This window comes from Sinocyclocheilus anshuiensis, unplaced genomic scaffold, assembly GCF_001515605.1.
Source record: "Sinocyclocheilus anshuiensis isolate Anshui unplaced genomic scaffold, SAMN03320099.WGS_v1.1 scaffold107, whole genome shotgun sequence".
NCBI lineage: Eukaryota > Metazoa > Chordata > Actinopteri > Cypriniformes > Cyprinidae > Sinocyclocheilus > Sinocyclocheilus anshuiensis.
The window spans coordinates 1,287,885-1,310,467 of NW_015549584.1; the positions used below are offsets into that span (position 1 = coordinate 1,287,885).

The window sequence follows — 22,583 nt, forward strand, 5'->3', positions numbered from 1 at the left end:
GCTCTTTGTTTTGTTCTCTCTCTGTCGCGCTTCCGCGTTCGTCACTAATCACCGGTGCGCATGACACGTACGTCCTGCGTCATCCGCCAGACCGGCTTCCGCCTACGACAGTTAGAAGTGAAAGAAAGGCGTTTATATTTTTTTAAATATGGATATTTTTCTTACAAAAATGAATGAATTCGCTACAGGAGGCCTTTATTCACCCCCTTGGGCCGTGTGAGGCACGTTTTATTATGAATGCGCAAGCTTTATTTGATTGACGACTTGTGGACTGTTCAACTGCAACACTCGTTGACTGTCATGATAGAGCTTGGAATAGCCAGGACAATTTTTGGTTACACTTTACTTGAAGGGGTGTGCATAAGACTGACATGACACCTTCATAATCATGACATGACACCTACATAAACATGACATGACACATGTCATGAATATGAAGGGTTTTTTATGCATGTTTATGACAACTGTCATTAAGTGTCACTTGCTCAGTTATGTAATTTTTAATGCAAAGCTGACATTGTTTGAGATGTCTTTGTTATGGGCTATGGTTAGGGGTAAGGGTAGGGTTAGGTCAAATAATGTCATATTTGCATTAAAAATGACATAACTGAGCGAATGACACTTAATGACAGGGATGGATGCGCTTTATTTCACTTCTTTTGGACTGATGCACTGCAACAGCCGCTGACTGACATTAAACAGCTTGGAAGATCAAAGACAATTTTTAATATAACTCCGATTGGATTCATCTGAAAGAAGAAAGTCATATACACCTAGGATGCCTTGAGGGTGAGTAATTCATGGGCTAATTTTCATTTTGGGTGAACTATCCCAATTTCATCTTCATTTCAATAAAAATGTAAACATTAATTTACCAAAAATATTTCTGTAGGAAACACTTTTATTGACTATCAGCAAGATTTTCTTTATCATACATCCCTGTTTTTCCTCAAACATATCCCAAAATTGCTTTCTTTCCCCCTTTTTGTTCTTGCAGCCATTAGTAACAGCGTAGCAACTGTGTGCAATGGTCCAGGAGACATAAGCTGTTTAGACTCCCCGTACTTCCCCCCTCTGGAGAGTTTACACCGAGGAGCCCTGAACCATGATGATCAGCTTAGCTATGCTACAAACGGAGACAGCGGCTGCCTCAGCATGCTGGATTCTGGCTTCTACCGCTCGGACCTGGGCCACATCAGCGTGTGCAGCACCAAAGACTGCGAACGGCCCTCCAAGAGGCTCAAGATGGGCCTTTCGGAGTCCTTCATCAACGACGTGTCTGTTACTAACCTGGACTTCGAGGGCAGACGCGCACATTGCATTACAGGCGCCACAATGGCAGTGTCGGTCACAGACTTCAGCAGCATAGGGAGCAGCGAAACTAACGGTTTTCTCGGCTCTCATTCACGACACAACCAACACACTGCACTTCAGTCCGACTGACTCTCTTCTGCCATCCAGACACACATTCATCCGCTCACTGACTATTAGTTCTTTTTTAAATAAAAAAAAAAAATCTCTATTATATATATATTAATATACTTTTTGGTCGTTTTTTTTTTGTTTGTTTGTTTTTGTAATATGACATCAGTGATGTCTTTATTGCACAGAGCTAAGAAATCTTGATTTCTCAAGAGTTTAAATAGCCATTTATTTTTCTGGTCCTTCAGATATTTAATATCCTTTTTGTCTTCGGTGATATACAGTTAAACCTAAATGCTGGAGCAGAGAGCCGTGGTCTCTTACTGTACTCATCCCGACACCTGCATCTTTAAGTTTTACTGTCTCACAAAGTTGTCGCTGCCACCGAAACTGCATTTTTTGTTGTTGATGTTTTAGGATTTTCCATGTATGTGTTTTTGTTTCAAAACTTGGTACTTTTTTTCAGTGTTTACACCACACGAGATAGACTAAGCCTTGGGAAATGTAGCATTTTGTATATCAGGAAACTGGCTTTTGTAATTGAAAATAGTGATTTCTTTGGAGCAAAAGACAAAAAACAAAGCAGCAAAGAGCACTTCTAGTTGCTGAGCTTTTTTTTTTTTTTAAGGAAGCCTTGAGATATCCATGTTTTTTATTATCCAAATGAGGTTTTGGATCTCGTTATTGGTTGGTGAGTTAGGATGTTTTTAAGTGTAAGCTTTAAACTCAATTTATTGTGGTAATCCAAACATTTAATAACTTTTCTTTTGGTTGATGCTTTTTCTCCTATTTTTTCCCCCTTTTATATTTTGCTTAATTCTCAAGTAGCATGACTGAAATGAATACAGATTGAATCTTTCTCAACTGCGCACTGTAAAAAAATTTTGATTTTCCAGTCCCCAACATTTGGCACTCAAATAATAATAATAATGTAAGCTTCAGTATGATTATATTAGACAGATTGACTCTATAGGGCAGTCATCTACACTTGACAGTATTATCATTAGTTGTGTATAAATATTAGACTGTGAGAAGTGATGTTTATGATCCCCCTTTGAGCTTATGAAGCTGTTTAAATGCTACTCATTACTATCACAGGTTATTTTTATTTTATTTTATTTTTTACAAATCATCAGCAACTTCTGCTGGTGCTCTAAACTGCAGGCGCTTTAGTACCGATTAAACCAGTGTTATTTTTATTTTCAGTTATGCATTATGTATATTTTGTAGCTGCCAGGGGTACTGAGAACACCTGAATGTTAATTGAGCTAATTGCTAATCACTCTTTACCTCTCTATGTTAAGCTCACTGTCTTAAGTTCTTTACCATTGTTGTATATTGTATGCATGAAGCAGATTGGACTCTTGTTGATCCTTTTGACATATTTCAAGCTGATAAATATTAATTGCCAAAAAGCAGTCAGCTTGCCGCACTATCAAAACCGATACCGCCTCTGAGTTTGAGACCTTCCTGCTATTTGCATTTTAAAACAATTTACCATAGAATTAATTTGTATACTAAAAGCCCTGACTTTGATTAGGGCAATGCAGAATGCTAAAAAAATGGTCTTGTTTATGGCAATAATATGTAGATATGTATAGATTGTTGTACTTCTGTAAGTCTTACAATATTCATCGCTTGTTTTCATCTTTGTTTTGTTTACTGCAGTAAGAGACGTCAAAAAGATGCATGCTGATTTGTTTTGGAGAGAGAGATGGAAAATCGTAGAAATGGAAATAATTTATGGACACTCCCATTTAAAGCCATTTGTTCAGCTCTTTGCTCGGTAGACTGAGGAGTTTCATTTGTTCACCGTCATTCTTACTCCTGATACTTAACGGCTGCTATTAGTAATGTGAAGAGTCTATTTTCTATTAAATGCACTGCAGTTGCAATTATAAGTCGAGTTGAAAGTCTTGTGCATCTACATTGTTGTTAATACATCGAGAAGTACTTGTTAGTAGCATGTTTGGAGCTGCGAATACAGACGATGATCGAAATGGATCTGTAGATGCCATTATTCCTTGACATGGTTAGAAAGCACTACAACGTGTTTTACTCTGTCAGTTTTTTGTTTTGTCTGAAATGTTTTCAGTATCTGTACGTCCAGCAGAGAACTTTATCATGCTCAACATACAACAAATGTAGTACTTGGTGCTCATATAAAAAGTTTTTATTTTCATACTTTTAAGTGTCTGTGCTCCTACTATTATGTATTAGTACTTTTTATAAATTATACAGTGAATTTCAGCTTTGCTGAAGAATTTCAGAGTTGCTGAAGCACATTTATCCCCAAATATTTGCAGATTGTTTCAATTTAAAAACAAACTAAAATACCAGAATGTACAGGTTGTTTTGACCTATAGAAGTAAACATTTTACAGCTTAAAAATATTGAGAGAAGTTTGGTAAATTGTCCTCAGTGGATTTGGGTGGGTGTGTGTGTGTGTGTGTGTGTGTGTGTGTGTGTGCGCGCTTTATGTATTTAATTTAGAATTTTAAAAGAATTATTAAATAGGTTTTCACATTCAACAAGGGGGGGGGGTATAAATGCATATCCATATATACAGACAATCATAATTAATTACAGAATTATTCAGATATCGCTATTGTTTATAAAATATGTACATATAATTGTATTGCTTTTTGTTTGGTTTTTCATTATTTTGTATTTTTGTTGTACTTTATTACTTGGTGTAAAAAGCTCCAGAAATAAAAGCCCTGGAAACAAATGTGTGGTAATTTGACTGAAAACAACATGACATCCCACTCCAGTATTTAAAAAGAAGAAAAAAAAAGATGGTTATGGCTAAATAAAGCAAGCAACACAAGCTTTCAAAAATTAGTAAATATTTTAATTGTTCAGTTTCACAATACTCGTAGTGATCCATTTTGTTTAGACCTGTAGAATATGCTGGCACTCGGATTAGTGCTTTTCTCTGAATCCAGAACATACAATGCAATGGAAGAGGAAATTCATAAACTGTTCATGACGGTCATTAGAGGTGCTAGCCAACACAACACGCATTAAATAACAGATGGACTGAGGAATAAGAAGGCAAAGAGTTCTGCATTTTAATGTAAATACAGAGCACCTAAATAATGAAATGACCAAGCACAGGCTTTACAGCTGTCAAATAATATGCATGTACAATAAAGCTGTAATTTAATTTGGTTTGCTGTATAACATTATGAACTCTTATACTGAAAAAAAATGTCAGGCAACTGATTTTGACAAATAGAATCTGATTGAATGAACCGGACCAGACAACAGTCACTCTGGCCCACCACGCTGAAAGAAAGAAGAAAAACTATTATCAGTGGTTTGTCCATGTTCATGTCCATTATTGTTTACTAATCTTGTTAGCATTCATAATTTTGTCTGTTTAGCTTCAGAAAAATCCAAAATGTTCTTTACTGTCATTTCAAATGAACGTGAACACTAACCTGGATGTAGTCCATTTCATCGAAAGAAAGGGTTCTTCTGCGGTATTTGTGAGGGAGATCTCCAACTACATCAATGCTGTCAGGGGTGCCAGGCAGTCGGCTGACGGGTCCCGGTGGTCTGGGTGGAGGTGATATTGATGCTGTAGGTGGAGGTGCGGATGGGGAGATCTGTGGGAGACTGGCTGCAAGCACCTTCAGTGCCTCTTGTACTGGAAATACAGCACACGGAAAAGGTGTTACCAACAAAGTAGTGGTGAGCCAGCTTTAATGTTTGCTACCATGATTTAAAAAAAAAAAAAAAAAAAAGTTTGTCGTCTTAATTTTACTGCACTTTCACTAAAACGTCTAATGTATTAAACAAATAAAAATACTGTATTTCCCAAAATAATGGATAAGCTAAATTCAATGACAGCAACATATGGGCTTGTTACTGACCATTTGGCTTAAGGATGCCCTTCCGATCTGGAAATTTAATTAAAGGTGCATGAGGTCGCACAACCTGCAAATGAATAAATCTAATGAGAACAGCAAAACAACACAGTTGTGCACAAGTGACTTGTCTACAAGGTTTTAAGAAGGTACATTTAAGACTTTTGAACCTTTAAGACCTTAAGATTTTTAAGCCCTTTCCCCAACCCCCAAAGTCTTGTTTGAAGTGAATTGATTCAAAATAAAGAACAAATATCTGCTAGTGAGCTGAGAAAGAAAGAAAAAAAATCAACTTAATTTAAAGCAAAAAGTGTTTTCACACCCCAATGACAGATATTTGTTCTTGTTTTAATCATAAACCCATATCATTATGTTCAAATTCTGCGAAAACCAGACTTCATATCTTTATTTTGCATCTCAAGTAATGTATCTTGATTTATGTACATTTGGATGTTTGTTTCAGAAACCAAGACATAATGCTTTATATTTTTCACAATATATGCAACATTCAATGCCATGGCTATAGATTTTCGACTTTCTGCTCCGATTTAAGATGTTTTAAGGCTTTAAATTGTGGAAAGGTGAATTAAAACTCTTTAAGTCTTAATTAACCTGCAGAAACCCTGTATGTATGCTTCAAAACCCTTTTAGAGACTGCATTTTATTGTATTTACTGTACTCAATGCTTAATGTGCTCTTGAGATGGCATTGTGGTTTACAGGAAAGAAATATACAGAGAAGATACTTGGTTTGCCCACAAGGGCATCTGTCAAACCAGGGAAATCAATGCGTTTTGGTGAAGTAAAAACACTCAAGATCAAAATGACTAAATACTTGGCAGATAAGTGATCATCGTTTCAACAATGCACCCATACGAACGAGATGTCACAACAAAACACTCAGTGTACAAGCAGAAGCGAGTGTTTACCTGCACGACCCGACTGGCAGCTGCCATCTTGCCACTCACTTTGCTTCCCATGTCGACATCCGATCACTGCTTCCGGTTCAGACACACAAAATGAACGCATTAGCAACCTGAAGAGGGCGCGGTTGTATTAGAACTCAACGCTGCAAACAAGCAGCGACGGGAAGTCAGAGTCATTTCCGCGAATCGGTTCTTTTGAACAGTTCGTTGAAAAGAACTGGTTCAACAATTGACTTGAATTCTTCAGACCGATTCTACAATCCGACTCAACTGATTCACTGAAAAGACTCGACCTAAAAGTTTTGATCGCTTCTGCTTTTAGACTTGGCAACCAGACGAGGGCATGTAAGGACTATCATAAAGGACAATTCATGCTTAAATGTTGCATTATTTAGTTAGAAATAACTACAATCGTTACCTTTACTGATAAAGTGCGAGTCTACAGCAGAGAAGCGGTCACATTACTGAATCATATGGAATGAACTTGAAACAGGCTGTCAATTCATGCACACGTACATGCGAATTTTTCTAATTAATGAGCTTTAATATCACACATCAATATTAGATTACTGCAGCAAAATTAATTTATTATACAATAGCTCATCCTGCTAACATTCATCACAAGTGGTTCTGCCTTTAAAATAACGCTACATTTCAAATCTATAGAGCCACGATTCTTAATAAGCACAATAAACATACAGTCTTACCAACAAAACGCTATCTAGTATTGTATTATAACCTTATTTTCCCATGTTGACCTCCGAAACACACTAAACACTGGGCTAATCGTGGCCTATGACGGCCATCCCTTTATTCTGCTCATGCTTAGATTAATGCAGGTGGGCGGGGTTTCGTGGATCATCACTGTGGTCACATGACAGTCACGTGACGCCAAGACTTCCTGGCGGCAGTTTAGACTGAAAGCAGTACATCACCCCTGTGCGTAGGTGGCGGTAATACTCCTAAGGAGTGAACGGCCATTGAACAAAAAGAAGAAGAAGACTGGTTTGAAGTCGTGCGGTTTGGAAGCTTGCAATAAAAAGTAATATTAGTAAACAAAAGCAGGAACAGAAAGAACAAGAAGCGACGGTAAGTGAAACGGAAAGTTGTTTAAATACGCTTACTTGGTTGGTGAAGTTAAAAAAAAAAAATCCTTATACGGTTATTGTAAACAAAGGAATTAATTGGTTATACGCTGCGGGAACATTGGATATGTTCAAAGCTCATTTGACAGCCATCATTGATGCTTTAACCCGCTGTTGTTATCAGTTATCTATTTTGTATCATAAATCTAAAATAAAATCTATATACACTTTATATCTAGGGTCTCTAAAACCTTCAACCGAACTTTGAATAGGATTTCTGGTGTTTTTATTTCTGCACAGATATAACGTTACAAAGATGAGTCTCAGTAATCATGATGAACGCTCTTCAGATGTTGATCCAGCTGAAATAAACAACAGTGTTCCTGATACAGCATCAGCTTCTGAGGGGGTGACACCCACACGTTTATTAAAGTGATTTTCCATTATTGCATTATTTTATTTGTATCTTCTTGCACTAATGCGTAGAGCACTATATGTGACCCTGGACCACAAAACCATAAGGGTAAATTTTTTTTTTGAAAGCTGAATAAATAAGCTTTTCATTGATGTATGGTTTGTTAGGATAGGGCAATATTTGGCCGAAATACAACTATTTGAAAATCTGGAATCTGAGGGTGCAAAAAAATCAAAATATTGAGAAAATCGCCTTTAAAGTTGTCCAAATGAAGTTCTTAGCAATGCATATTACTAAACAAAAATTAAGTTTTAATATATTTACAGTAGGAAATTTACAAAATATATTCATGGAACATGATCTTTACTTAATATCCTAATGATTTTTGGCATAAAAGAAAATTCAATCATTTTGACCCATACAATGTATTTTTGGCTATTGCTACAAATATACCCCAGCGACTTAAGACTGGTTTTGTGGTCCAGTCACATATACACAATATGTAATAGATAAGTATAACTATACTCAGTCTGTTTCTTTTATGTCTTGTTTTTTTCTCTCCGCAAGAATGAAAGAAATAATGGAAAATCAGTGTTTCGAAATGAATGTTAAAGTCAGCATGGGTAAGCTTAAATTTATGCTTGAATAAACAACACTTATATTGACCACTAATAATTAACTTAATGCTAATTGTAGTGTTTGTTTCTAAGGAAAACATAAAGAGTCATGTGAAGGTGATGCAGATCTGTAAGTGTGTTTGAATTTATGAATATGTATGTTTGTACATATACAATATGTTACAAAATAACCTGACGTTCGTATATTTAAAACTATGTAGATCCAAGTATGAAAGTGAAATAGAGCAGGCAAGACTCTCACATTTCAACAAAACGCTGGTATTGAACAGGTAAAGATGCTGTGGTATTACATAATTTTTTTAAATTATTATTATTATTTTTTGCAATCCAATGTCCAGCTGTGTCCAAAGTGATTCTTTGTTTTTGTGTAGAATGCAGATTTGGAACGTCATTACTGAAAAGATGATTCAGAATGATGCAGATGCTGAGTGAGTGAATCCTAATTTAAATACGTCTTATCTATGTAGTCTGATATTCAGTTACCGTAATAATATTTTTCATTATACAGGGCACTTAAAGAACTGACCCATCAGAACACTGAGCTCTGTGAAAAGACCATGAAAATGTTAAAGGTGGGACATTCCCTGCTCTGCTATATGTTTTAGAAAGAGCATTGTCATTTTATGAATAATTCAATTTGTAAACAATTTTATGGCCATATAACACTTAACTGCTGATCTTTTTTTCCAGGAAACACGAGAGCTTCAGGACCAGATCACAGATATCCAAAAGGAAAGACTTGGTACTTACTATTAGGATTGCAAAAAGGTGGAAAATTTCCAGTAAATTTCAGTAACATTCCAGAAATTTTGGAAACTTTCCAGCATTTTTTGGAATATTCCAGGGATTTTTGGAAATTTTCCACCCCTTTGCAACCCTACTTACTATTTTAATGAAGCATTTTCTGCTGTGATTTTGCAGTTTCTTAGAAAATAATCTCATTCATGTTTACCTAGACCTAAAAGGACAAATTAAGAAGAAAATGCAGGAGATAAATGAGTTGAAACAGATGAAGGAGAACCAAGGAGAAGTTCAACAGAGAGCTAAGGAAAGAGCAGAAGCGGTCCTACAGAAATACCAGAAGGTCACCACCATTTTACAAAATGTGTTGCGGGTATGTGGTTTCTCAATGTTTGCTTGTGTACATATTCAAATTTGATCTACCTTGCTGTCTATTTATTTAGAAACACTGCATTTTGAACCTCTTTGTCATAAAAATCTTGCTTTCAGGGAATCATACTGGCCAGTAAAGTCAACTGGAGGGATGATCCTAAATTAAGGGACATTGCAATGGGACTAGAAAACATTCCCAACTAAAGACCTGTTTGAACACAGTTCTCCAATTAATGTATATACTTTACCTGTAAATGTGCTCACTGTTACCATGTTCAGTGTAATGTATATTTAAGCTTTTTATAACAGCTCATTTGAGAATGTTTTAGTAGCATTCTGCATGTGAGATAAATGAACTGATTTCACCAATGAATTTACTTTTTAAAATAAAGTTCAGGCTGATCCTGTAATAAAGGTTTATATAATCACATTCATTACCAGTTTTACTTCTGTAATGCCATGCATTTGAGCGAAACAGGTTATTCAACAAGTAAAATGGCAACAAGTCAGTGGTCTAAGACATGCAAAAGTGCAGTGTTGGGGTGCCTCCAGGACCAGGGTTGGGAACCACTGGTCTAAGTAACGTCAATGATACAGAAAAGAGGAAGAAAATGACATTGTTTTCGGAATAACGTACTGATAAATCATTCACAATAACACCAAGAATGTGCAAGAAAAGTTTTGATTTTGATGACATGGTAAACAACTGGACAAAACAACCTTTTACAAAGTATTTTATTTTCCAGTCACTTTAAGTGAAAAGTTTTAATGCAGACATAAAAAAAATACAGACGTGATTTAATAAAGTTCTTGCAGTAGGAAAGGTAAATTGTATCATATTTTCACCACCTGTCCTGCTATACATGGGCTCACTCTCTTCCCCTCCACCAGCACAGGGTTTGGCTGAATGAGTAACCTTCCGTAAGTCCCGCCCACCTGTCCTTTAGTGAGACGACCAGGATTGACACACACACACAGCCAATCACATCCTGAGAAATAATGCAAAATTAGTTTTCCAGTCAGAATTAATATAACCTTTTATTTGACATGGTATCAACGTATCTGAAAATGTGAGTGATTTACCTTGATGAAATACCATAGTTCAGAAGGAACGATAAGAATATCAGGTGTGAGGTTCATTTGGCCGAATTGCTGAAACTTGTCATAATCCATGTTGACTTCCTACGCAGGAGGATAGAGAGGATAGTAGCTAAAAGAACAATGAAATGAAATCTCAAGAATAGCAGAAAAGAGCACAGGCAAACAACATTTTACTACTAATCAAACCTGAGGTAATTTCATTTTAAAGATGAGAAATGACTATGCTCTACTAACCTTCTCTGGGTCAACATGTGTTTCATGATCCGCGAGAAACGTTCTGTGCCCGTGCCACTGCAAAAACCATAATTATACCGTAAATCAGTGCTTGTGCTCACTCATTCCACTGAACATTAATGAAATAATGTAAATTCACATGTCAGTTTTAGGTTGTTTTCATGAAATAATTACTAGCTGGTTCATTAGCATTACCTGCTGATCTCTTCAGCTCCCATATGAAACAGAATGTCTGTAGAGGTCAGGCCAAATGTCACATTACCAATGAGGAACGTGCAGGGGTCAGGGGCTAAGGTCACTCGCTAGGGGTGGAAAATGTATATTGAACAACAAGAGTAGACAGAAACGGTTTAATTATTCAGTTTAAGCATTAAGACATTAAATAAAGCCATGCCTTTCTAATTACGTTTGCCCTGAATAACACAAAGATAAGTTCATGATATTAATCACCAGCACTTAAAAATAAAGACGACGGCCAATTAGATTCAAAGCATTTAGCTAATCATCTCACCGCTGAATCATCTTTGCTGAGGTCGCTCAGGTTGAAGGGTGGCTGAGGATAAATGTAATGATGATGGACATCCCTCTGAGATGGCACAAACACTAACCTGCATCCCGACCTATAATAAAAGAATGCATGCAATGAAAACAGTTGTACATTGTGAGCACTTCCTAAATACGCAAAGAAAAAATGTATATACACACCCTTTGGTTCCTTCTACTATGCTGTCAACACATCTCTTGAAGATGTTTTCAAATGTTTCTGTTACCTGGTTTTTCTGTTGAAATGGTTGAGCATCAAATGGTTACATTTGTGGCCATGATGAAAAATGTTAATACAGGAATTTCAAAAACACACAAAACCTGGTTTACCTCAATCTGCTCATGTTTGGAATCAACAAAAGGCCCAAACTATAAGAGAAATAAATAGTTAATTACTAGTCAAAAATTTCAGATTTAAATAAATTGTATTAACATGTCCCTAAAAGCAGTCATACTCTTATGATAGAGAGATAAATATACCTACCAGAATGCACACGTCAGGACGATCTTTATTGATGATAGTAATGAGGTCAATCAGAGGGTCATAGGTCAGACTTTCAGAGGGGGTGTACGGTCCACAAGCCATCATGACCATCACAGGCTCAGACACTGAGAATTTGTGTCATGAAGGGTTTAATGAGCATTGATCTCAACAGGGAAGTTCTTAATACATTTTCACCAATCTTACCCTCATCCATTTCTTGTTTCCCTTCGGAAGGACAGTAAAAAGGCAGGGGAATACCCTGGTGGGGAAACAAATCACAGAATAAATATCATAACTCACAATTTACCAAATTCTAACTTAACCCAAACAGGTTTCATTTAAAAAGTGCCAATTGTGAGAGATACCTCGTATAGTTTGGTAGCAACAAACCTCTCCCCAGAGGGATTCATACCTTCCATCACGACAACCTACAGAAGAGAATAATAGAATGTTGCTAATATAGATAATAATATATGCCAAACACATTGCATAATTATTAAAGATGGGGGAAAAATACATCCCCTGGTACATAATAATCAGAATTTTAAGTGAATTACTAAAAATTCTGGTTCCTGAAAATTATATGTAATATAAAAATATTACTTCGTAATAAGATAAATACAAACATAAAAGAAAAAGAAAAAATATGCATCAAATAGTAGGTGTGTATCTCACCTGTCCAGGAAAAAGTGAGAACTCTTTGAGCTCAGACAGATCCACAGGCACCTGTCTGCCCCCCTGTTCCTGTCTGGCCTCCAGCAGCACAGATTGAGTATTGAGCTTCCCGTTACTGTCACAACACACTTGCCCCAGCACTGTGATGCTATCCTACAAGAGAGAGAGTAAATAAAATGAGATCACATCTCGTTCAAATGGATACCCACAGACTGTAGAATGAACTTTTGCAGACAGATATTTTCCTTTTTATCACTTCAAAAATAGAATTATTTAGCCTCTTTTCTTTATAATGTCCACGGTAATGTCTGTGCTTGTACCTGAACAGGTAATGAAACTGGAGAGAATTCCTCTATGTTAAAATGACTTCGCAATTCCTCTCCGAGTTCTTCAATCTTTTCGGTCAAAACTATAGACAACATAGAGAACATACATAAATATCAAAAAAGACAATCTGTATGTTTCATGCAACACAAACACAAATCTACATCCCGCCATGCAGGTAGAACTGTTGCAGTAATTGTGGAAGAATCCACATCCAACATGAAAATGCACATTTGGAAAAGAACAAAAACATGGCCTCACCGTCCCGCACGTCTCTCAGTCTCTGGAACATGTATTTGTAGCTGCTGATGAGTGAATTCTCTCCTCCTTCTAGCATCTCAACCCTCACAGCGCTCTGTCCTTTACCCGTCCACCGAGGACCCTGCACTGCCCCAAACGACGAAACCACCTCTCCTCGCCCACCACGCGTGCCGTATTTTTGAGAAGGGGTTGCACTACACAAACACATAACACAACTTTATTAAAGTTAACTATATTAAACTGATTATATCATCTGGAAGTTAAAAGGTTACCATGCCAATTATTCCACACTGTCTTTAAGGTCATTTTTAGAAGGTCAGGTTATGGTTGCACTGGCGATTTTAAATCTGAATAAATGTTTGATGATCTTATTACCTTGATGAAAAGCTGGCAGGTGACAGCAATAGACTGGGACTGGTGAGTCGGGCCACACCTCTCTTGGACTGAGGATGTTCTGGGGTGGTCAGCGCATGCTTCTGAGAGCCCTGCAGTCACATAGAGATAGGAATACATTTAAATTTGTGCTTTCTTACCAATCCAGTTTCCAAGAAAGACAATTTCAATATACTGAAAATGACAGCATTTAAGCAGATCAAATAAAAAAATAGTTGGGTTTACTTTTAAGAGCTGAGCTATACAAGATTTTCTATCTATCCATCTACATTTCCATCAAGCGTCCCATATTAATCCGTCTCCAATTTTTCTTACTTTGGCAGGTGTTGAATAGGAATCTAACAAGCTCTCCTCTTCCTCTTCTGCTCGGATTCTGTGCGACTCTGTTAAGAAAATTACTTTGAGCATTTACAGTGAATAAAATACCTAAAAATTGCATCAAATTCAACCCAGTGATTGTTTGAGCGATTAAGGATACAGTTCCTGGATAGAGTTTATGTCTCTTGTCTTGTTAAACTGGATTCCCTTTGATGAGCCTTTAGGCTTTTTCTTCTTGTTCAGCATCTGTAAGGAGTACAAAAACAGTACACAAATTAAGCAGGGAAACATAGGGTTTCTTATTCATTAAGGCATCTCTGGAGATCTTACAGTATCTGTGTTGCAGTTATCATGTTTTGCACACTTATACTAACTTCATGTTCAAACTGGTCCAGATTAGCAAGAGTGAGAGGCAGCTGGTCTCTACTGGAGCTTAAAGCAAACCACTCAAATACGATCTCATCCCCCTTCAGTCTGTGACACAAACACTGCTCCAACACTACAAGAGACCAAGAGACAATTATTACAGCATATGACCACTGTAAGAGTGTAATATAATATAATATATAATATATATATTGTATAGATATATATATGTATATATGTGTGTGTGACCCTCTCTGTGAAATCCAGGCTAAAGTCTCAATATCTAATAATGAGATAACAAGCATCAAAGTTTGATTTCAACCATTAATTTCACTATGATTTCAATCTTTGACATGGTCTTACTCAGTCAATATTAAATCACGGTTAAATTTTCACATAATGTTATTTACCTTATGAAGGATGCTTTTATGTAGAAAACCGTAAATCACACACACAAAAAAAAAAAAATTAGCTGGGTTTTCACAGCCAGGGTCACACACACATATATATATATATACACACACACACACTTATATATTCTTCTTTTCTTATTATATATTACATATATTCACTAAATTCGTATTTATAATACTATATTAACAAAAATTAAAACAACATAAAAAAAACTTGACATTTACTTTTATCTACAGTGTCATTATTGAAGGCGATGTTGAAAGTGTCCAGTTCACATTTGATGTCCTCTGCAGTGACTGATGCCATTGTTATTGTGTCCTCTGATGTTCAAATATGAAGAATCTGTAATTTAAGAACAGAAGCAAGAAGATGCATAACGTTACATGTTCCGAATAACAGATTTCATCAGTCGCAATTGTATCAAAGAGAAATATTAGAGTCCAGCTAACGTTAAATAAAACACTGAACTGGCGCTAAACACAACAACTTGACAACCTATTTTGCTTTCTAACGTTAAATACAATTTTATTCGGCGGAAGATAAAACTCGAAATAAGAAACTTATCTTTAACACAGATTATATAGTAATATTAAACATTACCTTCTATATTAACATAAAAAAATCAGTAGTCATATTCCTCCTCAATCTGTGCATCACGTTCGGATTACCTTGAAAAAGAACCCGCAAAACAGCACTGAAAGGTCACTTCCGGTTCCGCCACGTGTCCTCCACGACGCCAGAGGGAGCTCGAGGCTGTCGACTGATTTCCATCCGATCAGCTGAGAGAAACCAAAGGAACTAAAGCCAGCAGTTGCTGCACGTGTTTACGATACAGTAAACGTATACGCACAGTTGTACTGTAAATTTGACAATTTGGAATCTCAAACATAACTTATCAAAATGCCGAAGGTTAAAGCTGAGAAAAAATCTCGACAACACCAGGAGGTGAAGAGTCAAGGTAGGTTGCGTTCATGTTTTGTACTGTGTGTGCTATATGACTAAGAAAATGAAGCCTGTTTTTTTGGACCATAAAGAATGTTTATTGTGACATTATTTATGACGTTTAAACTTTCAATGTTTATTGATCTGTTTCAGGAATTATGTTCAATACTGGTATTGGTCAGCATATTTTAAAAAATCCATTGGTTGTCAACGGACCCTGTTTTTTTGGACCATAAAGAATGTTTATTGTGACATTATTTATGACGTTTAAACTTTCAATGTTTATTGATCTGTTTCAGGAATTATGTTCAATACTGGTATTGGTCAGCATATTTTAAAAAATCCATTGGTTGTCAACGGACCCTGTTTTTTTGGACCATAAAGAATGTTTATTGTGACATTATTTATGACGTTTAAACTTTCAATGTTTATTGATCTGTTTCAGGAATTATGTTCAATACTGGTATTGGTCAGCATATTTTAAAAAATCCATTGGTTGTCAACGGACCCTGTTTTTTTGGACCATAAAGAATGTTTATTGTGACATTATTTATGACGTTTAAACTTTCAATGTTTATTGATCTGTTTCAGGAATTATGTTCAATACTGGTATTGGTCAGCATATTTTAAAAAATCCATTGGTTGTCAACGGCATCATAGAGAAGGTCGGTAATGTGGATTTTTGAAATTTTCTGTCATTTTCATTTTATATTTCTGGCATGTCATCTTTCTGCTAAAGAAGGTAACAGCTTTCTGTATGTGTCAGTGTCACCACATTGTATCAGCACAACATAATCTGTGTGTTGATTTAACACAAAAGTGTCTTTGCAGGCAGCATTGCGACCAACAGATGTGGTTCTGGAAGTTGGTCCTGGAACTGGTAACATGACTGTCAAACTTCTGGAGAAAGCCAAGAAAGTAAATGTTACATTAAATGTTTATTCTTGGATTTTCAGTAGCTATGCATATTTATTTTTTTATTATATTCACATAATTACTTCATTTACTATAATTCAAAGGTGGTTGCATGTGAGTTGGACACCAGACTTGTTGCTGAGCTTCAAAAACGAGTCCAGTGCACGTGAGTGTTTTTCATACACATTCATTGCCACTGTTGTCAAGATCTCAGCACCTGTTTGACCGAAAAATCTGTTTTCAATGCAGTCCAATGCAAAACAAGCTTCAGATCCTCATAGGAGACGTCCTCAAGACAGAGCTCCCCTTTTTTGATGTCTGCGTGGCTAACTTGCCATATCAGGTATTGGTTCAGAGATTTGTTTCTTTTTTTCACTGTAGATCTGTCTTAAGAGTTACTGGTGGTAACACTTCACGAGGTCCTATTTAATAGTTAATGGTAGTTAATGCATTAACTAACGTTCAGCAACACATTTGTTTCAGTATTTATTACATTTTTTAGCATTAGTTATTGAAACAACTGTTAATTTTTTTGTTGCTGTTTTTTGTTTTTTAGCTCAGGTCCAATAGATAATATTAACAGATTTGATTTTAATAATGTGCCGTGTTTGTAAATGTTGAAATTAACAGAAACTAACTGAGATAAACTTTAGAAGTATTTGTCATGTTAATGTAGTTAACAAATGAAACCTCATTGTAAAGTGTTAACAAATCACTGGTATTCACATTGATTTTTTTTTCTAGATATCATCACCTTTCGTGTTCAAGCTGTTACTTCACAGGCCGTTTTTTAGGTAAGAAATTGGAGAAACTGTTTTTCAGGCTGGTTCTGTAAACGTGAATGTAGAATAGAGTAAACAAACTACTGTTTCACTCTTTAAATTGAAAGATACTGCCATCATATTGAGCATTATGATTTCTTCCGTTCATATTTGTAAGAGTGGCTAATTTTCTCCCCATTATACTGTCTACGACTTTATAAAACCAGTTAAAACCCACTGCATTACAATGGAAAATAATAATGAAATGTTAGATCAGTTTGAGTTGAGTTTTGTATTTATTTTGTCTGTAGGTGTGCTGTGCTGATGTTTCAGAGGGAATTTGCCATGCGGTTGGTGGCTAAAGCTGGAGACAAGCTATACTGCAGGCTGTCCATCAACACACAGCTCCTAGCCCGTGTGGACCACCTCATGAAGGTTGGTGCCTGCTCAGATTCATTTAATGCATTCTAGGGCTGCACGATTATGACAAAACTCATAATTGTCGATTATTCCCTTGAAATTGTAATTGCGATTATTAATTACGATTATCACAATTTACATTGAATGATGTTTACACCATTGTTTGATGCAACTGCATGCTGTATTTTTATATGAAAATAAACAAGCTGAAAACACTCTAACTGAAAAACTTTTAGTACTTTTCAATAGTATTAAGCCTCAAATGTCAAATATACATCGGATTGTTTTTTTCTTTAAATTATAAAAAAAAAGTACAAATATGATTGGTATTATAATGTTATACTAAAACTAAAACAATGGAAAAACCCTTAAGATAACATGTAGAAAGAAAAAAACTTAAATCTTACTTACTGAAAATCTTAAGTGTGCAGAATAACATAAGTGGACTTTGAACGATTAATTGCCGCTTTGAACGATTACGTAATTGTGGCATCCATAATTGTAATTGCGATTAGAAATTCGATTAATTGTGCAGCTGTAATGCATTCTCATCATAATTCATATGTAAAATCTTGCACTAAAATGTTATGCTTATGAAGGTGGGAAAGAATAATTTCAGACCACCTCCAAAAGTAGAGTCCAGCGTGGTGAGGATAGAGCCCAAAAATCCTCCACCGCCTATCAACTTCCAGGTAAGTGTCCTTATTAATTAAAGTGTGTATACTGACTTTGCAGTTATTGAAAATAATATAGTCTTGTTTTTCCACATTTATAGGAATGGGATGGTCTTGTCAGAATTGCATTTGTCCGAAAGAACAAAACACTCAGTGCTGCCTTCAAGTAAGACATCCCCAAATGGCGTTTTGCTGAGTGATCAATAGTAATACATTTAAGAAGCTGGCCAGTCATGATATGGAACTGACCTTTTTTTTTTTTTTTTTTAATGTAGATCTGCTGCGGTTGAACAGTTATTGGAGAAGAACTACAGAATCCATTGCTCCGTGCACAACATGGTGAGTCTGCTTCACTTTGACACTTTAAATATACTTGACTTGAGACACCATTATATTCATGGCTTTTGTGGGTCTTAAGAAGTCTTATGGTGCGTTCAAGTCATGTCGGATAGATCGTATTTACGAGTTGAACGCACATGAACGCCACCACAAAGTCATTATTACGAGTGGGAAACTCGAAATTTTCTTTAAGCCCCCGAGTTTCCGAGTTGGGGGCGTGTCAATGAGAAACATGGCGGAATCGATGGATGCTGTAGTTGACGGTAAATTTTTGTTTAAATTGATAGTTTAGTTGTCCTATAAACTTAAATTGGTCATGTTCTTGTTACGCAGCTGAAATCCAAGTAAAAAAATGCAGACCCTGTTGTATTTTCTTGTAATTTATTAAAAGAAGGTACACCGCCATCTTGTGCCGACTAAACTGACTTGAACGCACCTGACGTCGTAATTACGACTTGTCAACTCGTAAGTACGAACGTTCCAGGAGGACTTGAACGCAGCGTTAATTCACCCTTCCACAAATTTAGGCAGAAAGTCCTAAATTCATAGTCATTGCATTAGATGTCGCGTACATTGCAAAAAAAATTGTCTTCCTTAGTATTTATGTCTTGTTGTAAAGTACAGCCTTAAACTAGTTTAATTTAATTGAGATGCAAAATGAACATAGTTGAAGTCTGTTTTCTGAGAAATTGAACAAAATGAAGTGTTTGAGTAAAACACAAACAAATGTCCATCAATAAGGAATGAAGACGTTTTTCTCCCTTTGAATTAAGTTGATTTTTTTGAGCCCATTTGCAGATATTTTGTCTTGTTTTAATCTTTAACTCACTTTATTTTGAACAATTCCTCAGAAAGCAAGACATGTTATCTTACTGGATGCCATTTTGCTTCTCAAGATAATGTATCTTGATTTAAGATTTAGATGTTTGCACAGGAAAACGGTAAAAAAATTAGGTAGGTAGTTGAAGGTAGAGTAAAAGTTATTCACATATTCTCTTTACACTATATGTTTAAAAAAAAAAAAAGGTTTGCATTTAGAGAACATGCTGACATGTCGTTCCCTTTAATTTATTCCTTTTAATTTTCTTTAATTGGTTTAAACAATGTACCCTCTTAAAGCCTGCAGAAACCCTTGCATTAAAATACATTTCCAAATTGTATTGCAGGAAATACAACAGGATTTCAACATTGCTCAGAAAATTGAAAGCATCCTTCAAGAGTCGAAGTTTAGCGACAAGAGGGCACGTTCCATGGATATAGATGATTTCATGGTGTAAGTATGATGCACTTTGCTTCATTATTGTTTTTGTTTTTTTGAGGGGTGTTCGTTAAGTATCTTTTCTGCATCCGTTTTTTATGGTAGGCTTCTTCATGCATTCAACTCCGCTGGGATACACTTCTCCTAAGACAGCTACTAGGCTGACAGGAAGTGATGTCACAATCTTCTCCTATTTTGTTGATGCTATGTGAAGAAATGAATGATATTTATTTTCAATGGACATGCAATGGGACAACTAATCACTCAGGCTGGAAATGTTTTGTGCCTTTCCTGAATCAGGAAGTATTTACGAACTTCATTCAGAGTTAAAACTAGTGACTGTGTTAAGAGGTTTTGAAGAGGACATCTTGGGTTTTTGTAACTTGTCTTTATGTACTCACTCTGCAGTTGTGAGTACACCAGTTTACTCTTCATATAACTGAGGTTGTCATAAAGAATATTAAACTTCATCCCCATCAGTCTCAGCACTGCACACACAACATACTATCCCGCCACTGTGTACTGCTCAATACTGAACTGTCAAACTGAGAAATTATAAACTGCTAACACTTCACAATAAGGTTCAGTTGGTTAACTATGTATCAGGTGTCATGAACTAATTGATGGCATTTTTACAGCATTTTGTATCTAGCTTAATGTTAATTTATAAATATAGTAATTGTTAATTTAGTAAACTTGGATTAGTATATATATAAAAATTAACCTAAGTTAATAAATGGTGTAAAAGTATTATTAATTATTTGGCCATGCTAGCTATTGGATTAATGTTAACCACTTGGAACTTATTTTCAAGTGTTACCTAGAAATTTTGATTAATATTCTACCAACAGTTAAGGTAATAAGGTTACTGGTATGTAATCTTTGTGTAAATATAATGGCTAATTATGTAATAGGTGATTAAACTAATCTCAGATTCATTTAAGGCATGTTTCTTAGGAAGGTTTAGCTGTACAAGGTCAATAAAACCATTGAAAAAGTATTGTGTTAAAACTTCAGTATTTAAAAATCAAGAACAGGATCTGCATATAAATGTTTTGACTTTAAAAGAAACTTGAGAAAACGTTTGTTTTGTTGCTCACATATCCCGTGTCAGACTTGTCAGTAGTGTGTTTCTATTATAAATCACTTTGAACCGTTCAAAGACACTCAACAGCTTTAAATTGTTGTGCTGTCAGTGAAGCCGAGTTTCAGATCCTCCTGTTTTGATGCAGGAGGAAAGTGAAAGTTGGAAATCTGAACTTGGGAAAAGTTGCTTTGATGCAACAATTATATAGTGAAAATACTTTTATTTTCCTCTTTTTTTTTTTTGTTTTTTTGCATGATAAGGAACACTTGAGTAAACTTTTGATTACATTACATCATGTTATGCTTGCCTATGTTTTACCTTATTCTGTGCCATGCTGAACATAAAAATACAAATGAATGACCAACTTCCTGAACGTACTACTCAAGAAAAAAAGTAAAAACGTGGTCTAGCTTGCTGGTCTGTTGGACAGTTTTAGAAGGATTATGGGCACATTTGAGCTGATCCGACCCAGTTAAACAAGTCTTTTTCTTTCAGCAAAGTGCATTCTATGTTCTTTCATAAAAATGCTAAATAATGGTGGAAATTCACATGAAATACAATTAAACGAGTTTGGTCGTTGTTGGAATAAAAGTGGATTATTCCTATGGGGGTTTCGTGCGAGTTTCCAGCTGTTTGTTGTCGTTATATTATTTGGCCACTAGATGGCTCTCAAGTACCGCTACAGATGTCTTATAGAGCGTACTATGTACATGAAGGCTAATAGCGACTTACTTTAAGTACATGACTAAAGAAAGCAAAAAGTGTGCATGAGAATCATCTTTTAAAAATGAATAAAATGGAAATAGTTTTGCCACAGCATAGGGCATAATTAGGAGGATTGAGACAGGATTGATCAAATCAAGTCGGTAAATTCTGCATGTTTTCCTCCTCAGCGTGGCTCATTTCACTCCTACCAACACCAAAATGTCACTCAGTGTCACTGAACTGAAGTTTCTTACCGTAGTATTGACAGATCCAGCTCTATTGATTGATAGCAGGCAGGGACTGGTATATTCTGGGGTGAAGTGTCTTGCTCTGTGGGGAACAGGAAGGAGTTGGAGCTCAACAGGTGTACACAACCTCACATGAGTGACAATGGCCTCTACTGTCAATCAATACAAGAGTTCGTGTTGACTGCCTGATGGAGCTCATGCACAGGCAGAGAGATAGATAGATAGATAGATAGAATTTTACTTTTTCATATCGTTTACTATTTTGTCATTCTTACATTACCATTAATAATTCTGGGGTCGATAGGTTTCTTTTTAGTCTCTTATGCTACCTAGGCTGCATTCATAATAGAGTAGATTATACGTGTACTATATTTAACCCTCTGGCCCTCTTTGGTCATTTTTGACCGAAAAATTGTATATTTTGACATTTAAAAAAATCTTAGCTTCATCGGAATGAGATGACACTTAGTGATTTCTGTCACATTAGCAGTATGAACACAAAAAAAAATCATGGACATGATTAGGATATGTTAAAGGGTAAAAAAAAAAAAAAAGTGACACTTGACTTCTTCGCAGTCAAAAATGACCGACATAGGAAATGAATGGGAAATACGAAAATTTTTTCATTTCTGTTCTGAAGTTTTATTA

General features: G+C 35.8%; 5 protein-coding genes across 12 annotated transcripts in view; 3 read left to right on the forward strand and 2 right to left on the reverse strand.

The window, feature by feature from the left end:
• mier3b (mesoderm induction early response 1, family member 3 b) overlaps nt 1-1,498 on the forward strand; it is a 7,882-nt gene extending 6,384 nt beyond the window's left edge. For all 4 annotated transcript variants that reach the window (XM_016446143.1, XM_016446145.1, XM_016446144.1 and 1 more), the window contains exon 14: nt 998-1,498. In XM_016446143.1, coding sequence (XP_016301629.1) covers nt 998-1,443 — 446 coding nt within the window. In that variant the 3' untranslated portion in view covers nt 1,444-1,498. The remainder of the gene's footprint in view (nt 1-997) is intronic.
• Nucleotides 1,499-4,655: 3,157 nt separating this feature from the next.
• On the reverse strand, nt 4,656-7,043 carry LOC107657871 (28S ribosomal protein S36, mitochondrial-like). Of its 4 annotated transcripts, none has more exons than XM_016446147.1 (5): nt 6,930-7,043; nt 6,226-6,291; nt 5,304-5,367; nt 4,869-5,077; nt 4,656-4,713 (listed from the first exon to the last, which is right to left on the reverse strand). In XM_016446147.1, the coding sequence occupies exons 2-5, from the start codon at nt 6,274-6,276 to the stop codon at nt 4,696-4,698; spliced, it is 342 nt and encodes a 113-aa protein (XP_016301633.1). In that variant the 5' UTR covers nt 6,277-6,291; nt 6,930-7,043; the 3' UTR covers nt 4,656-4,695. The 4 variants fall into 4 exon arrangements, with proteins under 4 accessions (XP_016301633.1, XP_016301634.1, XP_016301637.1 ...); XM_016446148.1 differs by having other exon boundaries at nt 6,226-6,294; XM_016446151.1 differs by having other exon boundaries at nt 6,962-7,016.
• Nucleotides 7,044-7,190: 147 nt separating this feature from the next.
• Nucleotides 7,191-9,918, forward strand: LOC107657872 (centromere protein H-like). The gene is made up of 10 exons (XM_016446152.1): nt 7,191-7,311; nt 7,608-7,739; nt 8,290-8,345; nt 8,433-8,469; nt 8,561-8,629; nt 8,732-8,788; nt 8,869-8,932; nt 9,051-9,102; nt 9,317-9,474; nt 9,591-9,918. Exons 2-10 carry the CDS (start codon nt 7,624-7,626, stop codon nt 9,675-9,677), a joined length of 696 nt encoding a protein of 231 aa, XP_016301638.1. The 5' UTR covers nt 7,191-7,311; nt 7,608-7,623; the 3' UTR covers nt 9,678-9,918.
• A 351-nt stretch (nt 9,919-10,269) lies between these two features.
• LOC107657899 (DNA polymerase alpha subunit B-like) lies at nt 10,270-15,287 on the reverse strand. Of its 2 annotated transcripts, XR_001630726.1 has the most exons (19): nt 15,187-15,287; nt 14,811-14,928; nt 14,181-14,305; nt 13,967-14,052; nt 13,804-13,861; nt 13,471-13,580; nt 13,096-13,289; nt 12,831-12,919; nt 12,511-12,663; nt 12,201-12,263; nt 12,040-12,094; nt 11,836-11,960; nt 11,682-11,720; nt 11,514-11,587; nt 11,320-11,428; nt 11,004-11,110; nt 10,809-10,865; nt 10,557-10,655; nt 10,270-10,462 (listed from the first exon to the last, which is right to left on the reverse strand). XR_001630726.1 is itself a non-coding variant. In XM_016446195.1 (18 exons), exons 2-18 carry the CDS (start codon nt 14,890-14,892, stop codon nt 10,656-10,658), a joined length of 1,554 nt encoding a protein of 517 aa, XP_016301681.1. In that variant the 5' UTR covers nt 14,893-14,928; nt 15,187-15,286; the 3' UTR covers nt 10,578-10,655. The 2 variants fall into 2 exon arrangements, 1 of the variants encoding a protein (XP_016301681.1); XM_016446195.1 differs by lacking the exon at nt 10,270-10,462 and having other exon boundaries at nt 10,578-10,683; nt 15,187-15,286.
• A 69-nt stretch (nt 15,288-15,356) lies between these two features.
• Nucleotides 15,357-20,973, forward strand: LOC107657900 (probable dimethyladenosine transferase). Its single transcript, XM_016446196.1, has 12 exons — nt 15,357-15,544; nt 15,682-16,193; nt 16,360-16,446; nt 16,548-16,609; nt 16,693-16,786; nt 17,188-17,237; nt 17,516-17,639; nt 18,224-18,316; nt 18,400-18,464; nt 18,574-18,637; nt 19,804-19,910; nt 20,001-20,973. The coding sequence occupies exons 2-12, from the start codon at nt 16,125-16,127 to the stop codon at nt 20,041-20,043; spliced, it is 858 nt and encodes a 285-aa protein (XP_016301682.1). The 5' UTR covers nt 15,357-15,544; nt 15,682-16,124; the 3' UTR covers nt 20,044-20,973.
• The last annotated feature ends 1,610 nt before the right edge of the window (nt 20,974-22,583 follow it).

What these genes read in the sequence shown, in the direction of transcription:
- LOC107657899 (XM_016446195.1), bottom strand. Translation starts at nt 14,892, where the DNA reads ATGGCATCAGTCACTGCAGAGGACATCAAATGTGAACTGGACACTTTC. An exon ending in ATAAACTCTATCCAGGAACT is followed by an intron (nt 13,862 to 13,966) that starts GTATCCTTAATC and finishes AGAGTCGCACAG; the next exon opens with AATCCGAGCAGAAGAGGAAG. An exon ending in CACATGTTGACCCAGAGAAG is followed by an intron (nt 10,684 to 10,808) that starts GTTAGTAGAGCA and finishes TTGTTCTTTTAG; the next exon opens with CTACTATCCTCTCTATCCTC.
- LOC107657872 (XM_016446152.1), top strand. Translation starts at nt 7,624, where the DNA reads ATGAGTCTCAGTAATCATGATGAACGCTCTTCAGATGTTGATCCAGCT. An exon ending in GAATGTTAAAGTCAGCATGG is followed by an intron (nt 8,346 to 8,432) that starts GTAAGCTTAAAT and finishes TTTGTTTCTAAG; the next exon opens with GAAAACATAAAGAGTCATGT. An exon ending in AGACCATGAAAATGTTAAAG is followed by an intron (nt 8,933 to 9,050) that starts GTGGGACATTCC and finishes CTTTTTTTCCAG; the next exon opens with GAAACACGAGAGCTTCAGGA.
- LOC107657900 (XM_016446196.1), top strand. Translation starts at nt 16,125, where the DNA reads ATGTTCAATACTGGTATTGGTCAGCATATTTTAAAAAATCCATTGGTT. An exon ending in TCAACGGCATCATAGAGAAG is followed by an intron (nt 16,194 to 16,359) that starts GTCGGTAATGTG and finishes GTGTCTTTGCAG; the next exon opens with GCAGCATTGCGACCAACAGA. An exon ending in ATTGCTCCGTGCACAACATG is followed by an intron (nt 18,638 to 19,803) that starts GTGAGTCTGCTT and finishes ATTGTATTGCAG; the next exon opens with GAAATACAACAGGATTTCAA.
- LOC107657871 (XM_016446147.1), bottom strand. Translation starts at nt 6,276, where the DNA reads ATGGGAAGCAAAGTGAGTGGCAAGATGGCAGCTGCCAGTCGGGTCGTG. An exon ending in CTGCCAGTCGGGTCGTGCAG is followed by an intron (nt 5,368 to 6,225) that starts GTAAACACTCGC and finishes ATTCATTTGCAG; the next exon opens with GTTGTGCGACCTCATGCACC. An exon ending in GGGCATCCTTAAGCCAAATG is followed by an intron (nt 5,078 to 5,303) that starts GTCAGTAACAAG and finishes CTGTATTTCCAG; the next exon opens with TACAAGAGGCACTGAAGGTG.